This window comes from Manacus vitellinus, unplaced genomic scaffold (assembly GCF_001715985.3).
Source record: "Manacus vitellinus isolate BGI_N305 unplaced genomic scaffold, ASM171598v3 scaffold_2_pilon, whole genome shotgun sequence".
In the NCBI taxonomy this organism is placed as follows: domain Eukaryota; kingdom Metazoa; phylum Chordata; class Aves; order Passeriformes; family Pipridae; genus Manacus; species Manacus vitellinus.
Genome location: NW_021940208.1, coordinates 3,618,138 through 3,643,696, shown reverse-complemented (window position 1 = coordinate 3,643,696; position 25,559 = coordinate 3,618,138). Strand labels below are relative to the sequence as shown.

At 41.7% G+C, this 25,559-nt stretch overlaps 1 protein-coding gene across 3 annotated transcripts; it reads left to right on the top strand.

Annotated features, from left to right (window-relative positions):
• Window positions 1–2,303: 2,303 nt before the first annotated feature.
• Window positions 2,304–23,662, top strand: PCF11 (PCF11 cleavage and polyadenylation factor subunit). 3 transcript variants are annotated; one of them, XM_018071146.2, is made up of 17 exons: window positions 2,304–2,546; window positions 7,249–7,374; window positions 9,624–9,812; window positions 10,186–10,377; window positions 11,540–12,648; window positions 12,910–13,099; window positions 13,175–13,808; window positions 13,896–14,495; window positions 14,577–15,373; window positions 16,731–16,818; window positions 17,500–17,619; window positions 18,151–18,259; window positions 19,431–19,614; window positions 20,030–20,185; window positions 21,261–21,353; window positions 21,915–21,950; window positions 22,540–23,662. In XM_018071146.2, the coding sequence occupies exons 1-17, from the start codon at window positions 2,358–2,360 to the stop codon at window positions 22,747–22,749; spliced, it is 5,022 nt and encodes a 1,673-aa protein (XP_017926635.1). In that variant the 5' UTR covers window positions 2,304–2,357; the 3' UTR covers window positions 22,750–23,662. The 3 variants fall into 3 exon arrangements, with proteins under 3 accessions (XP_017926635.1, XP_017926634.1, XP_017926633.1); XM_018071145.2 differs by having other exon boundaries at window positions 13,896–15,373; window positions 18,154–18,259; XM_018071144.2 differs by having other exon boundaries at window positions 13,896–15,373.
• The last annotated feature ends 1,897 nt before the right edge of the window (window positions 23,663–25,559 follow it).

Genomic DNA, 25,559 nt, shown 5'->3' with positions numbered 1-25,559 from the left:
CATGCTTACGCTGGCATAGATAAACTCACACTCTGCACACATTGCTGGTACAACACAAGTCCTGTAATAATAAACAACTTTTCATTAGAGTGCCCAAGGACAGACTCAATGGGCATTTCTGTACAACTCCTAATGAGTTGTTTCAAAAATTGCTTAGAGCACAGAGCATTCCCACAACTCATCAGCATGGAGACCTCACGGGCTACTTCTTGCTAACAACCTGTAGACCTTGCTGAGGTACCACTGGCTTCACATGGAGACTAGTAAAGACAAACTAATAATACACTAAAACACTAGATCTGCTCAGGGACACTGGGTGTACTCAGCCTCAGGAAGACTGTGTTCTGGAGGGTAGCAAACTGTTTTGCATCACATCAGTCCTTTCCTGATCGGTAAACAGCAAATCTGATTTTGAGGGTGGCCTTGGACCACATGACATCTTCATCAAGGCAGTTTTGCTTATATTGTTGGGTTTGCTCCTGTAATTAGTACAAATGAGCATTCTAACTTACAAACACAGTGGTTTGAGGAGGAGAAACAATTCCCCACCCCCACGTTTTTCCCCTAGGAGCAGAACAGTATGTACTGTTTTGGCTAAATAAACTGGATGTACATTATGGCTTGATTCCTAGTACATAATTAATATTATTAATGGACAGGGGGTCTTCAAATAGCTGCTAATATTTATGCTGAGAAGAGGCCTTGCAGTTCCAGCTTTGGTCAGCCAGACACAGAAACTTCAGTTTTATTTTCTTATCTTGTGGTGACACACTGTAAAGGTGGTGTGTTCAAAGTACAGTGTTTCAAGGCTTACAGGAACAAACATGAATATGCAATTCAACAGGCTGTTTTTGCATTTCGTGTCCCCGCCTTCCCTGTTTCTCAGAAAGGGGATACAAACATGAAGACAGAAACTAAAATATATTAGCAGCTGGATAAAATGACAAACAGCAGCTTTTACCAGAAGCTGGTCAGGTTTTCGGTTTTGCTATCTTTCCACTACATTTGCAGAATATATATGGATATCCACATATATATGTAATTTACACTTTAACATAATCTCATCATGTGTTTTTCAGTGTATTTTAATGAAGCATTCACCCACTGCCTGCTTTCAAATGCTGACAATTCCCCACAGTCGCTAAGGAATATGCAACGGGGGGAGGAAGGAATGGCTATACCTGAAAACGCTTTGCAAGCAAGTTCACTTAAAAGAGATACCTTTGGGCAAATCTCATGACTAAGGAAGGGCAAGTTTTGTTACTTTTCTCTCTAGTTCTCCCCTATTAGTAGCTCACTCCTGTGGCTCCTGGCTCTGTTTAGACCTTGAAACACTGGTGCGAGGGGGGACTACTTAAAAGGTGGAAGACAGAAAGGGCATCAGAAAAACAGGGAGGGCCGGGACGCTTGCTGAGGCGGACGCATTACAGAAACAGAATAGTTCGGGTTGGAAAAGACCTCCGGAGATCATCTAGTCCAACACCTCTGCCAAGGCAGGGTCACCTAGAGCAGGTGACACAGAAAGTGTCCAGGTGGGTTTGGAATGTCTCCAGAGAGGGAGACTCCACGACCTCCATGGGCAGCCCAATGCTCTACCACCCTCAACGTGAAAAAGTTCCTCCTCATGTTGAGGTGAAACTCTCTGTGTTTTAGTTCACAGCCACTACTCCTAGTCCTGTCACTTCCCATCCAATAAACAAAACCTTGTCCCTGGAAGCGGCCGCTTGGGCGAGGAGAGCTTTACGGAGGCTGAGCCATCGGCGGGCCGGGCCGTGCTGGCCAGGGAGGCGGGACTGCGCCGGGAGCACCAAGCAGCTCTGAGGGCGGCACAGGAAGGCGGGAGGAAGAGGCAGGGCGGGACGGGAGCGGCGGGGCCGAGACGCCCCGCCAATGGCGGGTCGGGACGCGAGTGCGAGAGCGGGACCAGAGCGCAGGAGCCCGTCAGTGGGGAGGAAGGGCGGTGCCAGCCAATCGGAGACCGCTGTGCTGACGGGCGAGCCAATGGCGAGCCGCGCAGGCGGGGCGCTAGCCAATCAGGGCGCGACCGGCGAACAAAAGGGGCCCTCCAAGGCCCTGGCCTCTCTCCCGAGCACAATTTCACATGACGGAACGGCTGCGGGGAAGCGGTTTTCGCGAGCCGTGCCCGCCGCCGCCATTTTGTGAGCGCCGAGACTGAGCCGGCGGCGGCCGGAGGAGCGGCGGCACCAGCAGCGCAGCCAGCGGAGTCGCGGCGCGGAAGATGCGGTAAGAGAGCCCCAGCGGCGGCAGCGGCGGGGGGGCGGCATCGGCATCGCTCGGCGGCGGGGAATCGCGGGGAGGGGGCTGTCGGTCGGTGGGTCGGGTCTGGTCCGAGCAGCATGTCGGCCCCGGAGAGCAGCGCTGGCAGCAGCGAGGCCCGGGAGGACGCGTGCCGCGACTACCAGTCGTCGCTGGAGGACCTGACGTTCAACAGCAAGCCGCACATCAACATGCTGACCATCCTGGCCGAGGAGAACGTGCCCTTCGCCAAGGACATCGTCTCCCTGATCGAGGCGCAAATCGCCAAGGTTTTTATATTCCACCGACTACTACTCCTACCTATACTGCTGGGGGGACCGGCCGGGGCAGCGGGATAGGGCGGCCTAGGGGAGGTCAGCGGCAGAGGGGGGCGAGGAGGACAGGGGGACACAGCGGAGCCAGGGGTGGGCAAGAGGGCCCGAGGGCCGGGAAATGGAGCGAGAGAGAAAGGGAGAAGCTCGGTTGGAGGCCGGGCGGGGTGAGGAGGCCGGCGACGGGGTGGGTATGGCTGGGCTGGGGCGGCGAGGGGGGCTCAGAAGGTAGTGCCGGGGAGGGTCCTGGTAGTGAGGGGGCGAGTAGGGAGAGGATTTGGACAGAGCTGGAGGGTGTCGGGGGCTCCGATGGGTCCAGGAGGCAGGGGTCGCCGTGGGGGGAGCAGGCGGAAGAAGGAAGCCTCTCCCAGATGGGATCAGGGTGTACGGGGCGAGGCGGCCGGGAGCGGGGAGGGCTCCTTATTCCATGGCTAAACTTAAGGCTGCTGCTTCTACTGCCCCATTGCATAGGGAGCAGGGGACTCGAGGGAGGGGAGCAGCCCCCACACCACCCTTTGGGATTAGGGAGGGGTTTGGGACTCATCCTAGGAGAAGCTGCGAGATGAGGGGAGCGTGGCTCGCGGTGTGAGCCCCGTGTAAATAGCAGGCACAACATGGCGGCCCAGCAGTGACTGGGCAGCTGTACCTCCGCGCCCTTGGAGCTGGGCTTTCCCCCTATATGGAGTCAGGATTCGGGGTCCGAATCTGGTGTCTAAACCCTTGGATATAGGCGATTTGGACAGTAGGTGAATGTTGCAATCATTAGAGAGGGCCTGAGTCGGGAGGTCTCGTGGAGGGTTGGGTTTTTCTTGGGGGGGTAGTTTAAAGGGAAATAACATTAAGTTTATAGAACGCAAATTGTCCATTTCTGAAGGGCTAAATATAGTGACCTTTAAGTATCAGTTAAGGCCATTTACCCAGTGCGGTCCCTGTGAGAGATTAATTGGGGGGTGGGGGGCATCCTTATCGTATAGAAAAGTTTGTGGGCCATCTTCTCCGGATAGAGAAGTGGTGGTGGGGCTGTTTTGCTCTGGCTGATTAGAGACAATTCTGAGGGCTTGGGATAATCTCTTTGGCTTTCAGATGATATGTGCCCCAGTAACATTAGTGTTGTGTGCATATTTAATATATTTTGGCTAGAGAAGTTTATTGGTTGAGGATGGGGAAGAAGAAATTGTCCCTGACTGTAGAAACTGCAGCAGCCTGTAGGATCCTAACATGGCGTCTGAAAGGCACATGATATAAAAAGGGAAAGAGGAGGCTCCCTCTGAGCCCAGCCCAGGCAGTTGCTGACATCAGTCAGCCACTACACATGGATAGGGGTTTACAGCACCTTTCTAATGAGCATTTTGTAAGAAAAGGGTTCTTCTTTCAATCCCCCATGGTGCCAGTCACCCCTCCCTCGTTGTTTCCCTTGCTCCCTCTGATCTCAGGTGTTAAAAGGCTTTTTTCCTTTGGCTTTAAATCGTGGTTTATAATGGTGAGAATTGTACTACCTAATGATGGGGGAGGGAAGGATCTCCTAAGTTACTTAATCTGTCTTTCTATCAACGCAGGATGTCTTTTTAGTATGCCACAGACCTCTTCCAGTCTAGTTTTAAATGCTGCCAGTGGCTGAGTTTTGCCATTCCTTGGGGAGGTGACCTCATAATCTAATAGCTCTCACCATTATATCTCCTAAAGGGCAGTGGATGTGTATAAAATGATTTGTGGTGAATAACAATGCTGTCATTTTTTTTTTTTTTTTATTTCTGGGTGATTTAGAACCTGCCCTGAAGTGTGGGGGTTTTTTAAAAAGATGTCTTAAAACCTGTATCAATGGTTAGTTTTGCCTAGTTACTGTTTGTGACTGTAGCTTATTCAAGGCAAGTTTTTAGTTGTTTCTGGGAAAGTGATCTCCTTTACTAAGCCACTTTTTAAAAAGTGTTGCCTGGAGACAGTTTGTTTAGTGTAAAACTTGAGTGGTCTGCTTTACAATTAAATAAATGGTTCTGAAATGTGTGACTGGTATTATAAAATTTGTAAATAAAAAGTGTGAAATATGCATTTGTCTTTTTATTTACCACTGTATAGTGCAGAATTTGTTTCCAAGACCCATTTTGTATACAAAGTTTTTTTTTTTTTTTTAAACAAATTTTTGCACAAGCTTGTGACTCGGGGTTCAATTGCCAGATATTATTTTAAACTTGAAATCTTTTAGGAAACTAATAAAAAAGAGCCACACATTTCCAACAATAGCTTTCCTACGTTATTTGAAGGGACAGTGGGAGTTTTATAATGAAGTCTTTAATATTATGCTGATGAGCTCAGAGTTAGTGTTCTTCTGTGTTCTGGTGATTATGCGGCACCTCCCTGCCTTTTGATTAGTGTCCTGTGGGATCTGTCTTGTTAGAGGGTATTGCATAGACCTCCTTAAAACAAAATGCTTTCCAGTCTGGGATTCCCTTTTGTAGCTGTTGAAATACATGCTAGATACCTTGACATAATAACCATTTCCAGAAGAGAAGACTTAAATATTCCAGCCATATTTAAGTCACAGTTCTTATGATGTTGACGCCTGAATAGCTTACATTTGGAGCAGGGGACACTGCTAAGCTTTTAAATCTGCGCCATAGTTTGAAGTAGGCTTCGTTAGTAGATTATGGTGCTTCTGTGTATAATTGCTTTTAACTGTCTGAAGTAGGATGAAAGGGGCAGTTAAACTTTTTTATAGTGCTTTTGCTACTAATGGTTCCCCAGCATCTCAAACTTGGAGCTCAGCTGAGTACTATGAGCTACTCCCATACATGGGTGAAATGGAAGAATATAAAATACCGTGTGAGTAGCCATCAGGCATAGGTACTTCTGAAACAGCTCTTTGTGTCTCTAACATAGCTGACTAAAAGTCAGAAATGGTTCGCTGTCATTTTTTCATAAAGGAAGGCATTTGGAACTGGAGTAGTGTTTTTAATGTGCCATTGTGCAGACTACTTCAAAGAAGAAACCAGTATTCCACAGACATTTTAAATAGCTCCAGACCCACAGTCTTTGATTTCTGAGACTAGAGCAATGCCTTTTTTCTAACACTTGCATATTAGGTTGTTTACAGATCAGTATTATGTCATAATGTAAGATTGGCTTTCAATGTGCTGCACTTAGTTTTACCTAACTTTGCTGATTTTTCTGTTGTTATATGTATGAAAGGCACCACCTGCCTCTTTCTACCTTTTTTTCAATCTGCTCAAAGGTAGTGCACCCCCTCTGTCCCCCAATTAACAAGGAGTTCTGCCCTCTTCAATAATAAGTTTCAGGTTATGGTAAATAATACACCTCTAAGAGTGAGGAAACACTGTGATTTGCCTGCGTAAAATCTTGTTGAGTGGGTACCCTTCTGTGAACCACGCAAAAGGGAAGGAATTAAATCTAAAACAGTGCTCTTCTACACAATTGTCTGGATAATGGGGCTGCGGAGTAAGGTGTTGTTAATTAACCTAGTAGCCTATCCTGTTTAAAATGAGCAGTATGTGAAGCTGTTCTGGTTTTATCCTTACTGGATGGTGAATGGGACTTAGAGAATTACAAGTGGATGCTCTTCTAAGGGGATCATGGTGAACACACACAGCTTGTGTTGTCCATGTTGTCCTCTTCAGCAAGCCTGCGTACTTACTGATGTTTTCTGGAACTTTGCTGTGCCTTCTGCATTGTGAAAGCCACTGGTAGGCATTAAAATCACTTTATTGGTCCAGTAGAGCTTTCTGTACATTAGAAGTGGCTGTAGCAGTCCAGGGTCACCACACTTCTATTGCACAAACTTGCTTTGAGTTTTGAAAAAGGATTTAAAAAAAACCCAACCAAACCCCAGCAACAAAAAGTGAGCCTCCTCTTGTAACAAAGACGTGTCCAGAGTTTGAAGACTCCCGTCTGTGGAAATGGTGATTGCAGTTCCAGACCTAGTCTGTGCACTTACCTGGTCGACTACATGATCGAGTTTTTCCTGGATTTTGAACTCTATTCTGAGTGCATCTTTGCATGCATTCTGGAAATCTGAACCTGTGTCACCACCTGCAAGTGCCGAGAGAGAATGGGACTCCTTGCTCTGTCCATTTGGATTACAGTGAAATAGTTGCAACCTATTCTGCGTGTAGCTTAAGAAAAGGCTGTGATGCTCTACGTATACTCTACAGCTACAAAAGTTCACTAATTTGGGCTATTTGCCGGAAGTCTAATTTGTGTTCTTTGAAATCCAGAAAAACACATCCAGGAGGTTTTAATTAAAAACAATTTTTTAGAAGTTCCTTGAAGTGCTAACGGTGGTTTCCTGCTTAGTTACTTTCTCAAGTGGAAGGTTACACTCGGTACAGTAGTGGCAATACTGTCTTGGGGGCTGCTTTTTTCCTCTATTTTTTTTCCTTTTTCCAAGGCTTTGTCATGCAAACAAAATAACCTAAGGTGTTCCTTTTTTTTTTTTTGTAATTGACCCACTGCATTATACTTTGAACTGAGTGTCCCTTTTTCAGATTAAATTTTTGTATAAACAAAAAATCCCACCAAATCCCTTGGTGTTTATAGTGGCAACCAGAAAGAGAGGTGTGTATTTCTGGGATTGGTAATCCCTTTATTTGAAAAGGTTAAAATATGTTTTTGTTGTACTAAACTTCTCAGTTTCTTCTTATTACTCCAGGCTCCTGCGTCAGAGAAGCTCCCCGTTATGTACCTTATGGATTCCATTGTCAAGAATGTGGGAAGAGAGTATCTCACTGCATTTACTAAAAACCTAGTTGCAACATTTATTTGTGTATTTGAAAAGGTATATACATTTTCAGAAAAGTACTGTATTCTAAGCAAAGCTTGTTCCTGGTAAAATAAATACATGCTTTCAGGTTTGGGTTTTCTTGGGTGGTAAACTAAATTTGATTGGTTTTTATAAATCTCAGTACTGTATACTATGAATGCTTCTTTTTGCTGTCAAGCATGTAAATTACACGTAAGCTGAAAGATGCAAAGTATTACTTAATTTGGTTTATAAACATCTGTAATTTTCCTATCCAGGCAAGATTTTACTAGCAGTATTTTGGTTATCAATTGCTTACCTGGATGGACTTTTTGTAATGTATAGACCAATTAATTATGAATTGTTGGTTTATTTTTAAGATAGTTAATAGTCTTTATGCCAGGAATAGACTGAGAATCAGTTTGTTGTGGATTTCTCAAAGCTTCTCTCTCCTATAGTTAGATTTGTCTGATTTACATAATTCACATTGTGCAGGATGAGTGCTTAAACTGAAGTAGTACTGACACCTGGTTCTTATTCATCTGAAAAAAATGCTGGGAGTGTGGGGGGGAAAGGGTCTTAGAATGCATGACTATATTATATTATAAATAGGTGTTTTAATTTCATTCAACACTGAAAGCTACTGCCATATCTTTTAATTTTGGCTCTTAATCTCTAAACCCAGTGAAGTAATTGTGCGTATTCCTCTGTGAGAAACTCAAATCAAAGTCCAAATTTTGAAAGGCTGGACTTGAATGGGTTTAAGCTGGATCAGAAAAGAAGGGTTGACTTCTGTGGTTTCTTGTATGTTATAAGAAAGTGGCATCTCATACGAGTGAGATGAATGGAGCTTTTGCATATTTATCGTTACATATCAGCAAGGATCTGAGATCCCAGTATGCTTTATATATGATTTTCAGATATAAAGTGCATGATAAAGTAAGGAATAGATTGTTGCCATTACTGTAGAAGACATATAAACTCCTTTGTTTAGAGTAGATAGGTAGATTTACTTGTTTTTTCAGTTAAATTGTAAATGCTCTTATCCTGAGTTGCGTTTAATGTTGCAGCTGAGTGACGCCCTGGATCATAACTAATCTTCAGAGTTTTATATGTTAACACTCTATTAAGCTAACTAGAGCTATTTAATGTGTACTAAATGAATGTGTAAAGTGGCAGTCATTTTTAATAGCTTAGTTGTTCGTGTTAAAAGGTGTGAGTAGAATTCCAGCACAGATATTTTTAGAAATTTCGTTTTATCAGTAAATGGTCACTAAGGTATCTTTAGACGCTTGACGAGGTCAGAAACTTTGTGCTCAGTCATTTCTGCACCTTTTTGCAGTGAACTTCGTACTCTTATTGATAATTGTATACAGGCATACTTCAATTGCTAAGTATTAATTATTTTTATTGAAGTTCCTGCTCTTCCCTAGAAGAATCTCCAAACTTTCCAGACTATTCTACGTCTTGCTGTAACATCTTAAGAATAAAACTTCAGCAAAAATCACCTACATAGGCAATACTTAAATGATTGAATTGGGATTTTGACATTTGTCCTCTAATGTTTTTCATTTATTGTTTATTGAACTACTCAAGTTATGAGATTACCTAAATTTTGCTTTACTGTAAATTTGTCAATTAACTGTCATGAGATGATCCAAACCTAGTTGTTTGTGAAGAGATAAAATGGGCCTCTGGTCCTACAAGTATGCTTCGTCTGTGACTCACAGATGGGTCTAATTTTGCAGTCGAACAGAAATAATAATTAACTTCATTTGAGCTAATACCCCTTTTATTGCATTTATTAAAAAAAATCCTTCAGTGACTAAACAGCTGAGTAAAACACCTTTTCTCTTCAGAGTTTGTTTTTTCTTGATTTGTTTGTCATTGTCATACTCCATTCAGCACAAACACTTGAATAATGTAATGTCTCAAAAGGCTATTGCCTTTCAATATTTTGTTGCTGTATTTTTTTTCCACAGAAATTGGGCCAGTAAAATGAGAATTTTGCTAATGGAAAAGAAAATTCTCAGAGAATGGTAATACAATAAAACCTTCAAATGGCCTTGAAACAACAATTCCACATTTGAGCGTCTGTTACTGATCCCATTGGTAGAGATGTATGATCTGCACTGATTATAAATTCTGTGTAGCAAGTTCAATATGTTAAAATGGCAAACTGCTGATAAAAATAGGAAATTAATGAAATCTTAAGTTCTACAGAAAAGTTAAAGAAATTGTTCTATATTAACTTAACAAGCCATAGAATTGTTTTATTGTTTTAGGTGGATGAAAATACTAGGAAAAGTTTATTTAAATTACGCTCCACATGGGATGATATTTTTCCTTTGAAGAAACTATATGCACTTGATGTCAGAGTCAACTCATTAGATCCTGCCTGGCCAATTAAACCTCTGCCCCCAAATGTGAATACTTCTAGCATCCATGTGAATCCTAAGTTTTTAAATAAATCGGTAAGTTTTTCTGCCTGCTGTAAGAACAGATGGTAATACATGTGGTTTTCATTGTTTGTATACTGCTTTTTGACAGTTTAGTATATTAAGAATTAAGTGTCTGGCCTTTGTAGACAGGTAAGAGAAATTTATGAATTCAGAATATTTGAAGGGTTTATTTTTTGTATTTCAAAATTGTATTCTAGGTTTTGGAACATTGATGAATTTATGTTAAGTGATGTACACCTGTCACAGCAGGCAAATTGTCGTGGGGCAAAAAACTGCGAATTATAACTGCTATACAAACTAAGTCCCAGATCATAACACTGAAAGAAGATGGGTTTAGTTGATTCCATCAGGGTTTTAAATGTAACTTTTTAAATTCTGTTTTTAGCCAGAGGAATCTACTGCACCTACCTCTGCTGTCACTTCTGGTGCCTCTACTCCTCCAGCTGTTCCTGAAATACAAAAGAATTTGACACAGGAGCAACTGATCAGGCAGCAATTGCTTGCAAAGCAAAAGCAGTTGTTAGAACTTCAGCAAAAAAAACTAGAGCTGGAGCTGGAACAGACTAAAGCACAGTTGGTGAGTAGGATAGTTGAAACTTTCATAGTTGGGTCTCAGTTTCTTTTGGACAGTACTTGACTGTACTGTTAAGTACAGCATATTGTTTTTTCCTCATATTAGGCAAGTGTGGCTGTTTTGGGACTACTAAGAGCAGTGCAGGGGAATCTGGGGTTCCTGAACTGTTTTTGTTTCCTAAAACCCTTAAAAATTACAGGTAAAAAAAAAAAGTGAAATTCCTCGTTTTGTTTTTAACTTCTCTTCAAAATGATGACTGTGGTCCTCATCTTCCACCTCTTCTTGTGTCTCACAGCAAGCCTGGCTTTCTCAAATATATTTATTCTTAAAGAACAAGAGAGCCTGTTGTAAATAAAGTCAGTTTCCTCACTAGGTCAGGTTGGTTTAATGCTGCCGTATAGAGACAGTGGTTAAAGCTGTATTGTTTTACATTCTTAGTTGAAAGTCTTGCTATGTTGACAGTTGACAATACCAAAATAAAGCATGTTTGAAGTGTAGAAGTCTGAAAATAGGGATACTTGGCAGCTGAGTTGCCTAGAGCATGTGGTTTATGTAGAAAAGCCAATGCTGTAATTAGAATGTGTGCCTAAGTTGCATATTTTGCAATATTGATTTTGTAGTACTGATCTTGCATTATATTTGAATTTGATCTTTTGTAATGATACTGCATTATTTTAATGCTTTAATGCTTTCTCTTTGGCGCGATATCTTCACTCATGACCGGTGACAGGACTCAAGGAAATGGCATGAAGCTAACTTAGGGGAGTTTTAAGTTAGATATCGGGAACAGGTTTTTTTCACCAAAGGGTGCCTGAGCACTGGAACAGGCTCCACAGGGAAGTGGTCATAGCACCAAGCCTGTCTGAGTTTGAGAAGCGTTTGGACAACACTGAGGCACGTGGTGTGATTCTTGGGGTTTCCTTTGCAGGGCCAGGAGCTGGATCCTGATGAGACCCTTTCAACTCGGCATATTCTATGACTGTGATTTAATGTAGAATAATAATGATCCATTAATTAGCAGTTAATGGGTCATTTTCATTTAAATGGCTGGATCTCATAACTTTCAAGACATTGCTATTGCAGTTTTGTATTTGAGGCAGAATATGAGCACCTCTGGGTAGGAGTTGTGGCATGCATATTAATGATGGATTTTTTCCAATTTCAGGCTGTATCTCTTAGTGTTCAGCAGGGATCATCTACTATAGCTTCAGTTCCAGCACCTTCCAAGCAACATATGTCTCCCACACCTCATATGACAGTTAAACCGCCTCATCAGACTGCTGTGCAATCTGAAAAAAACAAACCATCCCCAAGTCCTCCACTTCATGATATTAAAATAGTAAACAGGGATCCTCGACTTAATAGGATGGGTCAGCATTCTTCACATACTAAAGATCAATCTCATAGGAAAGAATTTTCACCGAATGTGACCAGCCAGTCTGATACCAAGGCAAACAAAACAACACAGGGTGAAAAACAGAACTCTACAAAGTCAGAAAAATCGAGAGCAAGTGAAAAAACACAGAAGAAAGAACTTGACCAGTCTAAAGCAAAATCTAAGTCACCATCCCCTTTGAAAAATAAGCTACCTGATACTAAAGACAGTAAAAGCCAGGAATGTGAAAGCAGTAAAGTGTCTGACATTAGTAAGCGGGATCCAAGACTGAAAAGACATCTTCAGGATAAGTCGGAGGGCAAAGAGGAGGAGGTCAAAGAAAAGAGGAGAAGTACAGAGAAAAAGGAAAAAGAGGAGCATAAAATATGTGAACATAGACCAGTGGGGAGCAGAAATAAAGTGATTAATGGTGCAGTTCAGAAACAAGACATAACTACAGAGGAGTCAGAAAAACAGGGTGGAAAACAGGGAAGATCAAGTAGTAGAAAAAGGTCACGATCACGCTCCCCTAAGGCACGGTCACCATCTACACATTCTCCAAAAAGAAGAGAGAGGAGATCACCTAAAAGAAGACTTAGGAGTTTATCTCCTACTTCATCAACTCCTAAAATTGGCAAGATACGTCAGATAGGCACTAAGCAGTCTCATGTTGAAGAAGGCGCACAAGCAGCAAGAGATGAAAGAAGTTCTAATAAGAGAAATGTTAAACAAGAGGTGCGAGATCCAAGGAGAGTGAAGAAAGCCCAAGAGGAAAGACCCCAAGAAACAGCCACCCAGCATTCTACAAAAGCTTCTCCAGATCCAAAGGAGAATGCAGAAAACTGGCAAGGATCCAAATCAGGCAAGAGGTGGAAATCTGGTTGGGAAGAAAATAAAAAGTAAGTTACTGTCTTTTAAACAACTTCTGTGTGAAGTCAGTGGAAATTCTCCCGTTGGCTTCAGTATAGTTGGCTTTGGGAGGCAGTGTTCAGATTGTTAAAATTGATAAGTTTAACTTGTTTCTGCTGGTGAAATCTGGAAATGATGCATACTTAGATTCTGAGGCCATAGTGATGTTTTGCCATGATCAGTTCTAGTAGGAATGTAACAGTTATGTTCTGAATAAAGACATAATCTGTATTTTGCATTCTTTCTTTCAGCTCACAGCAGAATGATGAACACCAAGCACTTGGTAAATCCCCTCACCAAAGACACAGGGAAAACTGGCCTGCTGCTAAAGGAATTTTATCACCCCGAGCACCAAAGCAGCAGCACCGTTTAAGTGTGGATGCCAATTTACAGATTCCGAAAGAATTGACATCTGCAAGCAAGAGAGAGTTACTTAAGAAGGTGCGTAGAAGTATCCCAAATATGGTTTTCTTTTCTTCTCTTTTTGGAAGTCTAAACTTTAACTTTATGTTATAGGCCAATGACAGCTTAACATCTGGTGAAATAACACAAGATGAGTTCCTCGTGGTAGCTCATCAGATTCGACAGCTGTTCCAATATCAGGAAGGAAAGCACAGATGTAATGTCTGGGATAGCCCTACAGAGGAAAAATGTGGTTTGAAAAAGAAACCTCTTCTATCAGATGCAGAATTAACATACTATGAACATAAAGCTAAACTAAAAAGGACACAAGTTCAGCATTCACTGTCAAGGCTTGATCTGTTGGATCCTGAAGATATTTTGGATTATCATGTACCTGATGCATTGCTTTCTGGAATAGAATGTGAGCAAGCAAAAGCCAAGCGTGGAGTACAGTTTGACAGAAAAGAACCATTTGCAGAACGATCAAGGAGACACTCTCCTGTAAGTGGCACTACGAGGCCTTTTGCTGATAACCTGTCACCACTTGAGAGTCGACGAAGACTTGAAGAACAGCGTGCTACTAAAGGAGCAAGAGGTTCCGATCCTTATGACAGCTGGGCAGAATCAGATGAATTTAGAGATGCTCTCAGGCAACAGGGGAAAGGCACAACAGAGTTCCAGAAAATTGATGGGGATGCACTCTGCAGGTTTGATAATCGTGAAGAAAGACAGCTTCTTGGGCAAGCTGGTATGTGATTTTGCTTTATTTTGTATTTGTTAAGTAATTGGCAACATTTTAGTGCGTGGCTATCTGACTTGTTCTGGGTTATTTTAGGTGTTCGAGAGGAACCAAGATCACCATTCAGTGAACGTTTCAAAAGAGCTAGGTATGAAGATCCAGAGAAAGCACCATTTCCAGACAGTCCAGGATCTAGATTTGGAGGTATTGAAGCAAAGCAAAGGATAAGTGCACTAATGGAAGACAGACCTCTGTTTGATGGCTCACCTAGACCAGCTGCTGCAAGGGTTGGAGTAGATGGACAAGGAAGTCCTTTTGTTGATGGTCCTGCTGCTGGTTCAGGTTCCAGAATTGATGGGCCACCTGGACAGGCTGCTATGAGATTTGAGGGGCCTTTGGTGGGAGCAGGTGCATCTCAGTTTGATGGACCACTGGCAGGAGCAGGAGGAGCTGGAACCCTAAGATTTGATGGGCCACCGGGGCAGCTGGCAGGGGCCCTGAGGTTTGAAGGACCCCCAGGACAGGTTGGTGGAGGAGGTCCACTGAGGTTTGAGGGACCTCTTGGGCCTTTGCGGTTCGAGGGGCCTGCAGGGCAGCCTGTAGGTGGTCCTAGATTTGAAGGATCTGGAGTTGGTCTGAGGTTTGAGGGTCCCCGTGGTCAGCCTTCAGGTGGTCTCAGGTTTGAGGGACCTCATGGTCAACCTATGGGGCCTCGGGGTCAGCCAGGGGGTGCTCTCAGGTTTGAGGGACCCCATGGTCAGCCCTTGGGGCCTCATGGTCAACCAGGGGGTGGCCTCAGGTTTGATGGGCCACATTTGCAGCCATTGGGGCCCCATGGACAACCTGGAGGTGGCCTCAGATTTGAGGGTCCACATGGTCAGCCTATGGGGCCACATGGACCATCAGGTGGTGGGCTCAGATTTGAGGGGCCACATGGGCCATCAGGTGGTGGGCTGAGATTGGAAGGACCACATGGTCAGCCAGGTCTAGGTCCTAGGTTGATCGATGGACCGGTGCACCAGGGAGCTGGTGGACTTCGATTTGATGGTCCTCTGGGTCGGGCCGGTCCAAGATTTGATGGCTGTCATGCAGCTGGATTTGATGGTCAGCCTGGACAGCTGTCTCTCCTACAAAGATTTGATGGAATTCATGGACAACCTGGTCCAAGATTGGGACCTGGTCAACAGGCACAAGCAAGATTTGAAACAGCCATACCTCAAAGATTTGATGGACCTCACCAGCCAGCCTCTAGATTTGACTTGCCCCTTGGCCTTCAAGGTGCACGTTTTGAAAATGTAGCCAACCATCCTGCCTCAAGACTAGAAATGTCACCATATGGACAAGGTGGTCCATTTGTTGAACATCCTGGCCAGGGCTACAATGGACCAACTCATGGAATGCAGTTCCAGAGACCTGATATATTTGATGGCTCACCTGGACCAAATTTCAATGGGCCAGCTGGCCCAGGAGCACAGAACTTCCCACTGAGAGCAGCTGGACATTACTTCGATGAAAAAGGTCTTCAAGGTCCTCAATATGGAAATTTCAATAATATGCCAATGGGAAGTAATCAGGTAAGAACTGATTGCATTAAATAGTTTGCTTGCAGAAGTACTTTTGTGTAGACAATTAGCAGTTTTTCTTCCTCTAAAAATTGGTTATTTTTCTGAAGAGCTGGCAGGCTGGAAGCCATTATCAAGGTAAAAAAGTCATTAGATAATTTAAGAAGGACATGCATTGCTATGTTTTAAGAATATTTTTTTAAGAACTAAACAAAATAATGGATGTTTGCAATCACTTTGTAGTTCAGAATATGACAGTGAAATTATCATATTTCATTTTGACATGAAAACAAAACCAGGTAATTGGAGGCCTTTGGTGTTTTCATTAGACTTCAATAAAAGTGAATTCTATATAAAGCATGAAAGATAATGTTAGTGAATATACATGATTAATTTTTCTAAGAGGTGTGAAATCAGAATGGACCAAAATAATTCTATTGTCTTTTTGCAGCTGTTAGTACTGTTGACAAGCCAGTTTATTAAATAAATACCTGTAATTTGGGAGAATTGAGAGAGATAAAGCCATTGTTGAACATTTTTGTTCAACTTCATTGTTGTCTTTTAAAATTATCTCAGTACCAGCTTACTTCATCAGTTCAGTTGTCTTTGCTGTTGCCTGTTGGAAGTGCTCTCTTCAAGAGGGGAAAATGATACTTTACATTGGTGAACAGGATGTAATTTCTTTCAGTAGTGTAGAGATTTTAAAGAGGATTTTTTCATTTGGGGGATAAAAATTAAAGATTAAGAGTTAATTGATTGTACAAAAGCAGGTAATGTCCTGCAGAACTCTTAATGGGGTAAAATTCTAAACAGTTCATAAGTGGAGAAAACAGACAATTAGGGAAAAAAAACCCGAACGTTTTTATTACAAGTGTGTTATGAAAACTTTTTCTATCTAAAGTGTACTGTAGCTCATTTGCTGAAAAATCTTGCTTTCAAGATGTGTGTTTTTAGTGGATGCTGGTTCAGTTCTTAGATGAGAATTAATCATGGCATGTTATTAGACATTTACTGGTTCCTTGAATTTCTTTGAGTTTTGGTGAAATGGAGCAGTTTAAAAGGAAATGCCATTTTTGAAAATGTGATCGAAGGCTCAGTAAGTAGAAGAAAAGGTGTGGGGGGGGTGGGGTTGCAATGTTAGGCAAAATGAGGAGAGGTTCTGAAATTTTCCTAGTGGAAAATGAAAATGTGGGAAATATTATGTAGTAGTTTGTGGACCTTTCAATACCAAACTGACACAGTTCACTCCTGAAGGAGTTTAATATATGTAAAATTATTGAGAAAAATGTAGAAGCTAATAATAAAATGTAAAAAGTAAGGTTATAATTGCATTATTGTACAAAGAATACTTACATGTTTACTTTCACAGGTTTCTCTCATGTCTGCTCAACCAGGACCTTATGGCCAAGGTCAGCAGTATTTGCCAAATCCTGGAAGTTTTGTCCAGAATCCTGCAGGTGTGTAACTATAATTCCTTATATTTCTTTTGAATTGTTCTGTTTGGTGGTGTCCTGCTGTGCTAGGTCTGTGCGGGCTAAGAAAAGCCTCCTCTTGGTGGCTGTAGGTGTGATTTCTGTAGCACCTTCATCTCTTAAGGGACTTCTCTCAAACATTGAAGGCTTTTGTTAGTTTTCATTAACCATGTGGTTTTGCTATATAGTTCTGCTGAAAACCCCCCCCACATTTTTGGTCTATTTTTCTGGAAGGCACCAGTCTGTGTAGGTCTGGCTGCATTTACCAGGGTGTGCAAACATTACCAGTGTATGTGTGGTTAGTAATGAAAAGCTTCTAAAACGTCATAAATGGTTAAACTAGGTGATGAAGTAGATTAATTTTGGTGAAATATTTAAGCATAAAATGAGGACAATATTGCATTTTAATAAACACTGGCCAGTAGATATCTGTGTATGGATAACCAGCTTAGACAGCACTTCAGAACAGATTATAAAGGAAGCTGTTGCAAGGGAAAAAATTTGCCAAATGCTACACATAAAGCAAAGGGAGTTGATAAACAATTTAAAAAAAAATGGAAGAAATTATGGCAACAGGAGAATTGTGTTGTGAAATACTCTGATGAAAGTGAAGTCAATTTCTGATGCTAACCTTTTGCCTCCTTGAACGTTGGTGTTTTTCCCCAGGAGCCCTTCCACATTCATATCCCGATAACCATCTGGGACAGGTCGATGTCAATGAATTGTTTGCTAAACTGCTGAAAACAGGGATCCTCAAATTATCAAAAACTGATTCCACTTCAGCACGTATGTAGATTCATTATGTTCTAACTATTCAGTTTATCCAGCTCAAGTGTAAATATGAGTATACAAAATTATATTGTGAACTCCTGTGGGTTTTTTTAAGCTGAACTTTATTTTTGGGAAGGAATTTAATACATGTGATGGAGTAAATATGTAGTATCTTGTTTAATTTGTACACTTCAGCTATATAGACCAGTCAGTTTTGTCTTTGGTGCTGTGCCTTAGTAACTTGTTCTTGATTATAATCAGGTTCTTTTCAGCTTCTGAAATATTTCTCTGTCTCTGAAGACTGAATTTGAGTGCCAAAGACTGAGGTGAAATACTGTTTTCCTAAATTGAAACTCTGACTTGGTTTCTTCTATGCTTTTTTAAAATAATGTTAGAAGATGACTGACTTAGCTGTTGCACACCTGTGCTTTAACATAGTCAGATTGTATTTATTAGTATTTGAATAAAAATAACTTTCTGGAGCACATAATTTTTTTCTAATGATGTACAGAAGTTTTGATAAAATAATATCTTTATGCTTTCTAGAAGCGAATGAAACATCAGCCCAGCCAACTGCTGAAGAAGAAGATGATGATCAGAATGAAGATCAAAACGTTCCAGACCTCACTAACTTCATAGTTGAAGAACTTAGACAGTACGTATAGTAGAATTAGTTAACAGTAAGAATAACAACATGGCAGTATCTAGATAGTTAATCCAAGACAGTTGAAAGCTTTTAAAAGATTATCTGTTACTTTGTGATTAAGCGGACCTTCATTGTTTGATGTCAGCCTCGTAAAATTTTAAAAAAGGAAGAAGAGGGAAAATTAACATGGGAAAACTTACCTTTACATAAAGGTGCATGTTGTTACTTCAGGTTATATGTATTGAAGCCCGTATCTTGGGCTGCATCTAAAGATGTGTAACAAGGAGGTCAGGGAGGGGATTCTAATCTTCTGCTCTACTCTGGTGAGAGCCCACGTGGAGTGCTGCATCCAGCTCTGGGGTCCCTGGATAAGGACATGGACCTATTGTGAGCAAGCCCAGAGGAAGGCCACCAAGATGATAAGAGGGCTGGAGCACCTTTGCTATGAAGACAGGCTGAGAGAGTTGGGGTTGTTCAGCCTGGAGAAGAGAAGGCTCTGGGAAGACCTTTTTGCAGCCTTTAGTACCTAAAGGGGGCTACAAGAAAAGCTGGAGAGGGACTTTTCAAAAGGGCGTGTAGTGATAGGACAAGGGGAATGGCCTTAAGCTGAAGGAGAACAGATTTACAGTAGATATTAGGAAGAAATTCTTTACTGAGAGGGTGGTGAGATCGTGGAATAGATTGCCCAGAGAAGCAGTGGTTGCTTCATCCCTGGAAATGCTTAAGGCTATGTTGGTTGGGGCCCTGAGCAGTCTGGTCTAGTGGAAGGTGTACATGCCCATGGCAGGGGGAGCTTGGAGTTAGATGATCTTTTAGGTCCCTTCCAACCCAAACCATTCTATGATTCTAATTTTACCACTTTTGTGGTAGCTTGTAAAGCCGAACCAAATGCAGGCATTACTATTTCTGCACCATTAGCTTAGAAAAGCTAGTAGGCATGAAACACAACATTAACGTGTTTCTCTTGAATTGTTAATAAGAGCCCATTTTTCATTTTTTGAATGTTTAAGTTGATGGTGCTATGAAATTCAGGAAGAATGTAGTCATATTGTGTACTTTAACCTTGCAGTAGATTCATGCTTTCTCCTTACTGTTGTAGACGAAGCAACTTACTGAGAAACTTCTTACCTTTCTCTTTTTAAAGAAATGTTAAGACCCTTTTTTATCTCTTTTTTTGTAGGCGTTATGATAGTGTTATAAATCGACTGTACACTGGAATTCAGTGTTACTCATGTGGAATGAGATTCACTACGTCACAGACAGATGTTTATGCAGATCATTTGGATTGGCATTATCGCCAGAATAGGACAGAAAAAGATGTTAGCAGGAAAATTACACACAGGAGATGGTACTACAGTTTAACAGTAAGTAATGCAGTATTCCTGTTGATAAATTACAGGCTGCAATGTTTTACTTTGTATGTGGTGTAGGGTTGCAGCTGAAATTTACGTCATCGCAGGAGTTGGCCTGTGGTAAACAATCATGTCTTAGATACTTCAAGTAGTCCGCAAATGCCTGTCAGAATACAAAAGGCAGTTTTATGATGAACAATGAACAGTTTGAAGCTGTTTAGCGCACTGTTTTCATTCCACTGAGAACGGAATGGAATTCAAAGGGGAGTGGATTTTTTGGAAAAAGCTTTTTTAAAGTGTAGCATTGTCAGAAAGGGTGCACTGTGCTAATGCCGCATGTTTAGGAGCATTTCAGTTTTAACGAAATAAGATTGATTAAATATGATACTTCGAGGTGTCTGAGTGTGAATGAAAACTTTTTCCTTAGGACTGGATTGAATTTGAAGAAATTGCAGATCTAGAGGAGCGTGCTAAAAGCCAGTTCTTTGAAAAAGCTCATGAAGAGGTTGTGTTGAAGACACAAGAAGCTGCAAAAGAGAAGGAGTTTCAGAGTGTCCCTGCTGGACCAGCTGGAGCGGTCGAGGTAAGTTTCAGCTTGCCTTTATCAGTTCTGATACCAAGAGTCATCTGGTTCTTCAGAGGGATGTACTGCATTCTTCTTACTGTATGTAGACTGAAATCTTGTTCTTGGGCTTTTGTGCAGCCACTCCATAGGTCATGTATTTGTGTATGTAATGGTTGCTTCCGTGGGCAGATAGTATTATAAATCACCTGTAGTTAAAAATAAATCTACACCCATTGGCATTCTGTGGTTTTGGCAAAACTGAAACAGGTAAAGCATGTTAATTTGCTGAATGTTTCCATGGTAAGAATAAGTAGAGCAAGTGATTTTTCCTTTGATGGTCCTTCATCATTCAAATAATTACTGGATTTACTGGGGTCTTGATACTTTTACGCAGAAGTTCCTTCTTCGGTAGAAGATGGGCATTAGGAGAAAGAAATACCGCAATAATAAAGTAACCAGTAGAGCTTTTTGGCTCTATTTTGGTAGATGAATTGGTGTACTAATCAAATACAAATGCTGTTAAAATTGTGATTCAGTTTTACATGCTGAGTCTCTAAGAAACTAGCTTTCAAGCCATGAAGGCCTTTGTTTTAATTTTAAAAGGTACGTTTTGTGCTTTGTTCTCCAAGTTGATTATTTTTTAAGAAGTACTAAAAATGTTAGTACTTCATCTAAAAGTTCTGCCTTTTTTGACCTGAATTGCAGATTAAGGGGAAGAGAGAAGATAATGCCGTAAATAAAATGAATTAAATCTCTGTAGTGTATTGTCTTACATGACAATAACACAGCATTAGATTGTTACAAAGTGCTTTGCAGACTTCTGGCTAAAAGGGCAAAGCTTACCTTTCTCAAGTGACAAGAGTATTCAGGGCCAGATGGTGATCGTTCCTCTGTCTGCAAAACATACTCAATTTTTAATTAAGGTTTTCTTAAGTGATCTTTAAAGTGTGGAGGAAAGATTATGTTCTAATCTTAATGTATTTATCTTAATTAAAAAGGAGCCTTATTTGACTCTTACTAGGTTCTTGAAGTTCACATGTTCGGTAAGTTGCAATAACTTCATTTTATCTCTGCTACTCCAATAATTTTTCAGAGCTGTGAAATTTGCCAAGAACAATTTGAACAGTATTGGGATGAGGAAGAGGAAGAGTGGCACCTGAAGAATGCTATCAGAGTAGATGAAAAGGTAATCTGATCTTATTTACATATGATACTAATTTATAGTAAAAAAATCCAAAGAAATATAGGTTAAAAAGAAAGGCGGGTCAAGTGCTCTTTTTCTTCTGAAGGATTGCCATCGTAGTTTTCCTGGCTTTGAAGTACATAAATATCTCAGCCTTCAGAAGTGCCTGAAGTCCTGGTATGGGCTCACTAGTCCTGGTATTGTTAGTATGGGCTCACTAGCCTTCCCTTATCCTGCAGAGCTAAAGGAAAAATGGATGTCTTTATGTATGGTTATAGGTATTGGTTCAGATATTTCTGTATGCAGCTGTACACAAATAATTCCCAGTACTCAACCAGGCTTCTTTAATTCACAGCACTTACCAGGCAGTATGATAACTTTTCCTAAATAAACATCACAAAATCTTTTCCCAGGTATATTTAACATCATACTTGGCCTGCTCAGACCGTAGTTTTTCTAGATGAATTGTGTATTAATGTGTAATTGACAGTGTTCTATTCATTACCACTGGTACTGCTATAATTTATTTTTATGTATTTAAAGATATAACAATTTTTTTTTCAGATTTACCATCCATCTTGTTACGAAGATTATCAAAATGTAAGTGAATCCTTCTTCATACTTTCTGAAGCATTTTGCTTTCAGTTTGTTTGCTTGATCTCTGACTTTGCAGGGAGCACAGGTGTTCAGTGTACTGCCCATTTCTCTTGCCTAAGACTTGGAGGCCTTGGGTGTGGCAAGTTTATAATACAGAATTAGCTAAGATGCATTTTTGCTTGTGAGGTACCATGACAGCTTGTGTGCCACAAAGCAAAGCCATGGTTTGATGGATTTATTGTTGAGTAACATGTGTAATCTTAGGAATTTGTAAAAATCAAGTAGCTGGGTGTTGGTGTGTGTGATGTTTTTAATGCTTTGGGAATTACAGTTGCCCTGAGGGCACATAGAAGGGAACAGTTCATGGTAACGTGTTAAGCATTTCATCACTGCTTGGTGGTAACTTTTCAAAGGAATTGGAAAAAAAGCAATGCCATTCAAAATATAAATTTGGTTTTTAGGAACTCAGTAAGGCAGAAGTTTGGCTTTTGAGTGCCTGTCCATCAACATGTTTGCATTTTGAAAAAGGGCAAAAGGGATGAAAAGCTAAAAATTGTCATTTTAATGTGCTGACACTACTTTAACTTTGCAGACATCGTCATTCGATTGCACACCATCTCCCAGCAAGACTCCTTCAGAAAATCCACTAAATATAATGTTGAACATTGTTAAACAAGAAACAGAAGAGTCCTGTGACTCACCTAAAATCAAAGAAGAACCTGATGACACCCCACCTGTCTGTGCAGAAGAGAGCACACCCACATCTACAGATATAAAAACAGAACCTGAGGAATCTGTTTAAATAAACTGAGGTATGATTTTTTTTTTTAACAGAAGAGCTGCTGTATTAATTCTGGAAGACAAATACTTTTTATATGAATAAAAATGTCCAACTGAGGCAGGGCCTCAGGTACTGTTTGGTTAATAAATACATTTTTGTATTTGAAATTTCTTACTGCCTGCACAGTTTCAGGTGTCATTGTGTGAAAGTTCTGTAGATGCGTGAAAATTTAATGGTATATGTAAAAATGTAAAATTTTCATTTGTTGAAATGTAAATTATAAATAAAAGATATTTTTGCTATATATGGAGTGTGATGTTTATGCACACCATCAAATGAAGAGTGTGTTTCTGTACTTTTTTCAGTTTAAAATTAATTAAAATGAATTTTTGCTTAATATTCAAAAAAACGAAAGCAAGTCTCTTCCTTCAGTTATCTGATTAGGTGGGTTATCAAGGGAAGGAGTTTCTCAGACAGACAAGCCTGGATTTCTTGTCTTTTTAAACTTATTTGAACAAACTTACATATCCAGATGTTTAAAAAAACAATTACAACGTCATCAAAATAATAACAATAATAATTTAAAAAAGTCACAAAAAGACAGTTCTGGGTAGAAAGGGACAATTTAATAAACCAACTGGAGTGCTTGATTGTGGTGAACACAAGTGCCAACAAAAAAAATTAACAAACCAGGATGCCTGGTAGTTAAGACATTTTTAATGATTTTTTTTCCATTAGTCAAACACATAAATTTAAGAAAGCTGAACACTTTTCTTTACGTTACAGGGGGGAATGAATGTAAGAATGCTCATTTGAAACATGGTTAACGTTTTCTTTTTTGTTGCTTATTATGACTGGACTTAGATGGTAAACCAGATATCCTGAGATGTTAATATTTCTTAAATGTTATAAATAAAATTAAGCATAGATTTGAGTGTGAGTCTCTTTCTTTCAATAATGGGTCCATTGGCTGGTACATTTGTGGGATTGGAAATAATCGTAGTTGTGTGTTTTAGGACAGTATGTATTTGTTCCATTCACTCTGCTATGTATAGTGCATATTTTTAAAGCTGCTGGGAGCAAGGCAGAAGTACTAAAAGTAAGAGAGCAGTGTCACAATTCCTAGTGTGTTACTCAATTCCTAGTGTGTTACTCTTGCAGTAGGGTTACTTTGGAGTCAGAAATAACCAGCAGTGCAGGTGATGTTATTGGCTGCAAAAACTTCTTCCCGTGTTCACACCCAGGCTTCAAGCAGTTTTTAAGATGTAAATAATACTTTGACTCTTGTATTAAGGTTGTAGTTGTAGTGAGTGTGCCCTGTTCTAGATACCAGCCTTAAAAGTGCTATGCAATTAGAGATAGTCTAGAGGAACAAAAGTACATGATAGATCAGGGTTATGTCAGTCCTTAGGGTGGTGTGTCTGGCTGCTGGCTGTGCTGTGGGGAAGTTACTCAGTGTTGGAAGTTCTTCCTGGAGCAGGGTTGTAGCCTGGCCCACTGGCCAAAATGATGCTTTATGTCCTGGAATACTGTAAACTTCTCAATCACACCAGTTGAAGTTTGGAGGAGACTGAGCAAAGACGTGATGTCTTTAACTATGTACAAGGCCGTTAGAAAAAGGGAAAAATTATTCTGTCTACTAGAGAGTAAACAAAAAGAGACCTATACGTTGCAGCAAGAGGCTTTATGACAACTCTAATGACGAGGATAATTAGGCTCTAAGTGTACCTCCCTTGGTCCATGTAGTTATCACTGCACACCTGTAAATCTGACTGGGCTCATATTGCCTCCTAGCAGAACTCTGGAAATGCAGGGTCCTTTCTGTCTCATCAAAGGAACCCAGCTTCCTTCTGGGCACCTTCTGTCATTGTTGGGAAAAAAGTAAAGGGGATTAAAGATACAACTTGACTGGAGACTGATCGTGCAGCGGGGAGAGCACGGGTTAAATACGTCGCGGTCAATGTATCACTGGGAGGTTCAGAGATGAGAACTGGTACTTGTTACCCTTCTCCCTGGGGAATGCCATGAAGGCACTAGCCCAGGGCTGCCTAGAGGTGCAAAAAGCCACCATTCTGCGGCTACAGCCATGCACAGCCAGCTGCGGTGCAGCTCGCACGGCGGGACCCGTCCTGCTCCCTGTCCGCCGCACCGCGGCCCGGCACCCGCCCCTCTCCCGCACCGCCGCCATTTTCCTCCCGCGGGAAGGAAAGGGAAGGCGAGCCAGGGGGAAGCTCACGCGGTTGCCCATTAGCAACGGGGAGGAGGAGGAGGGACTTGTGCGGCGAGGGGCCGCTGTGCCCCCCTCTGGCTGGTGAGACTGCTCCGCCCGCGCCTCCTCCTTCCCCTTTCGCTTGCCCGGCGAGGCGGCGCCCCGCGAATGGCTCGGGGTGGGACGGGCTCGGTCCGCCGCCGCGCTCCCTCCGGCTCGGGTTCCCGGCGTCCCCGGTCTGTGGCACAGACTCCGCCGAGACACACACCCCTTATGCCGAGGATGCTCCGATATCCACCAGACGCGCGGGGAAAGGCGGGAGCGGCGCTGGCCGCCCGGGCTCGCCCGCCCTGCCCCCGGGCGACTGGCTGGCTGGCCGGGCCGGCCTGCCGGGCCGGGCTGGGCTGGCGGCTCCCGCGGCCCTGGAGCTTGCTGCCAAAGGCGAGCTGTGCGGGATTGTCTTTGTGTGTTACGGGAGCGTCGCAACACCGAACAGTGCCTCTTTCCCCTGTTCTGTACCATGTTCTTCTTCCCTTAATCTCTTTAATTGAATTTTGGGTAGGTACTGATCTCAAAATCCTTAGTTAATTTTTTCCACAAAGTTTTCTCCTAGGACGTCCAG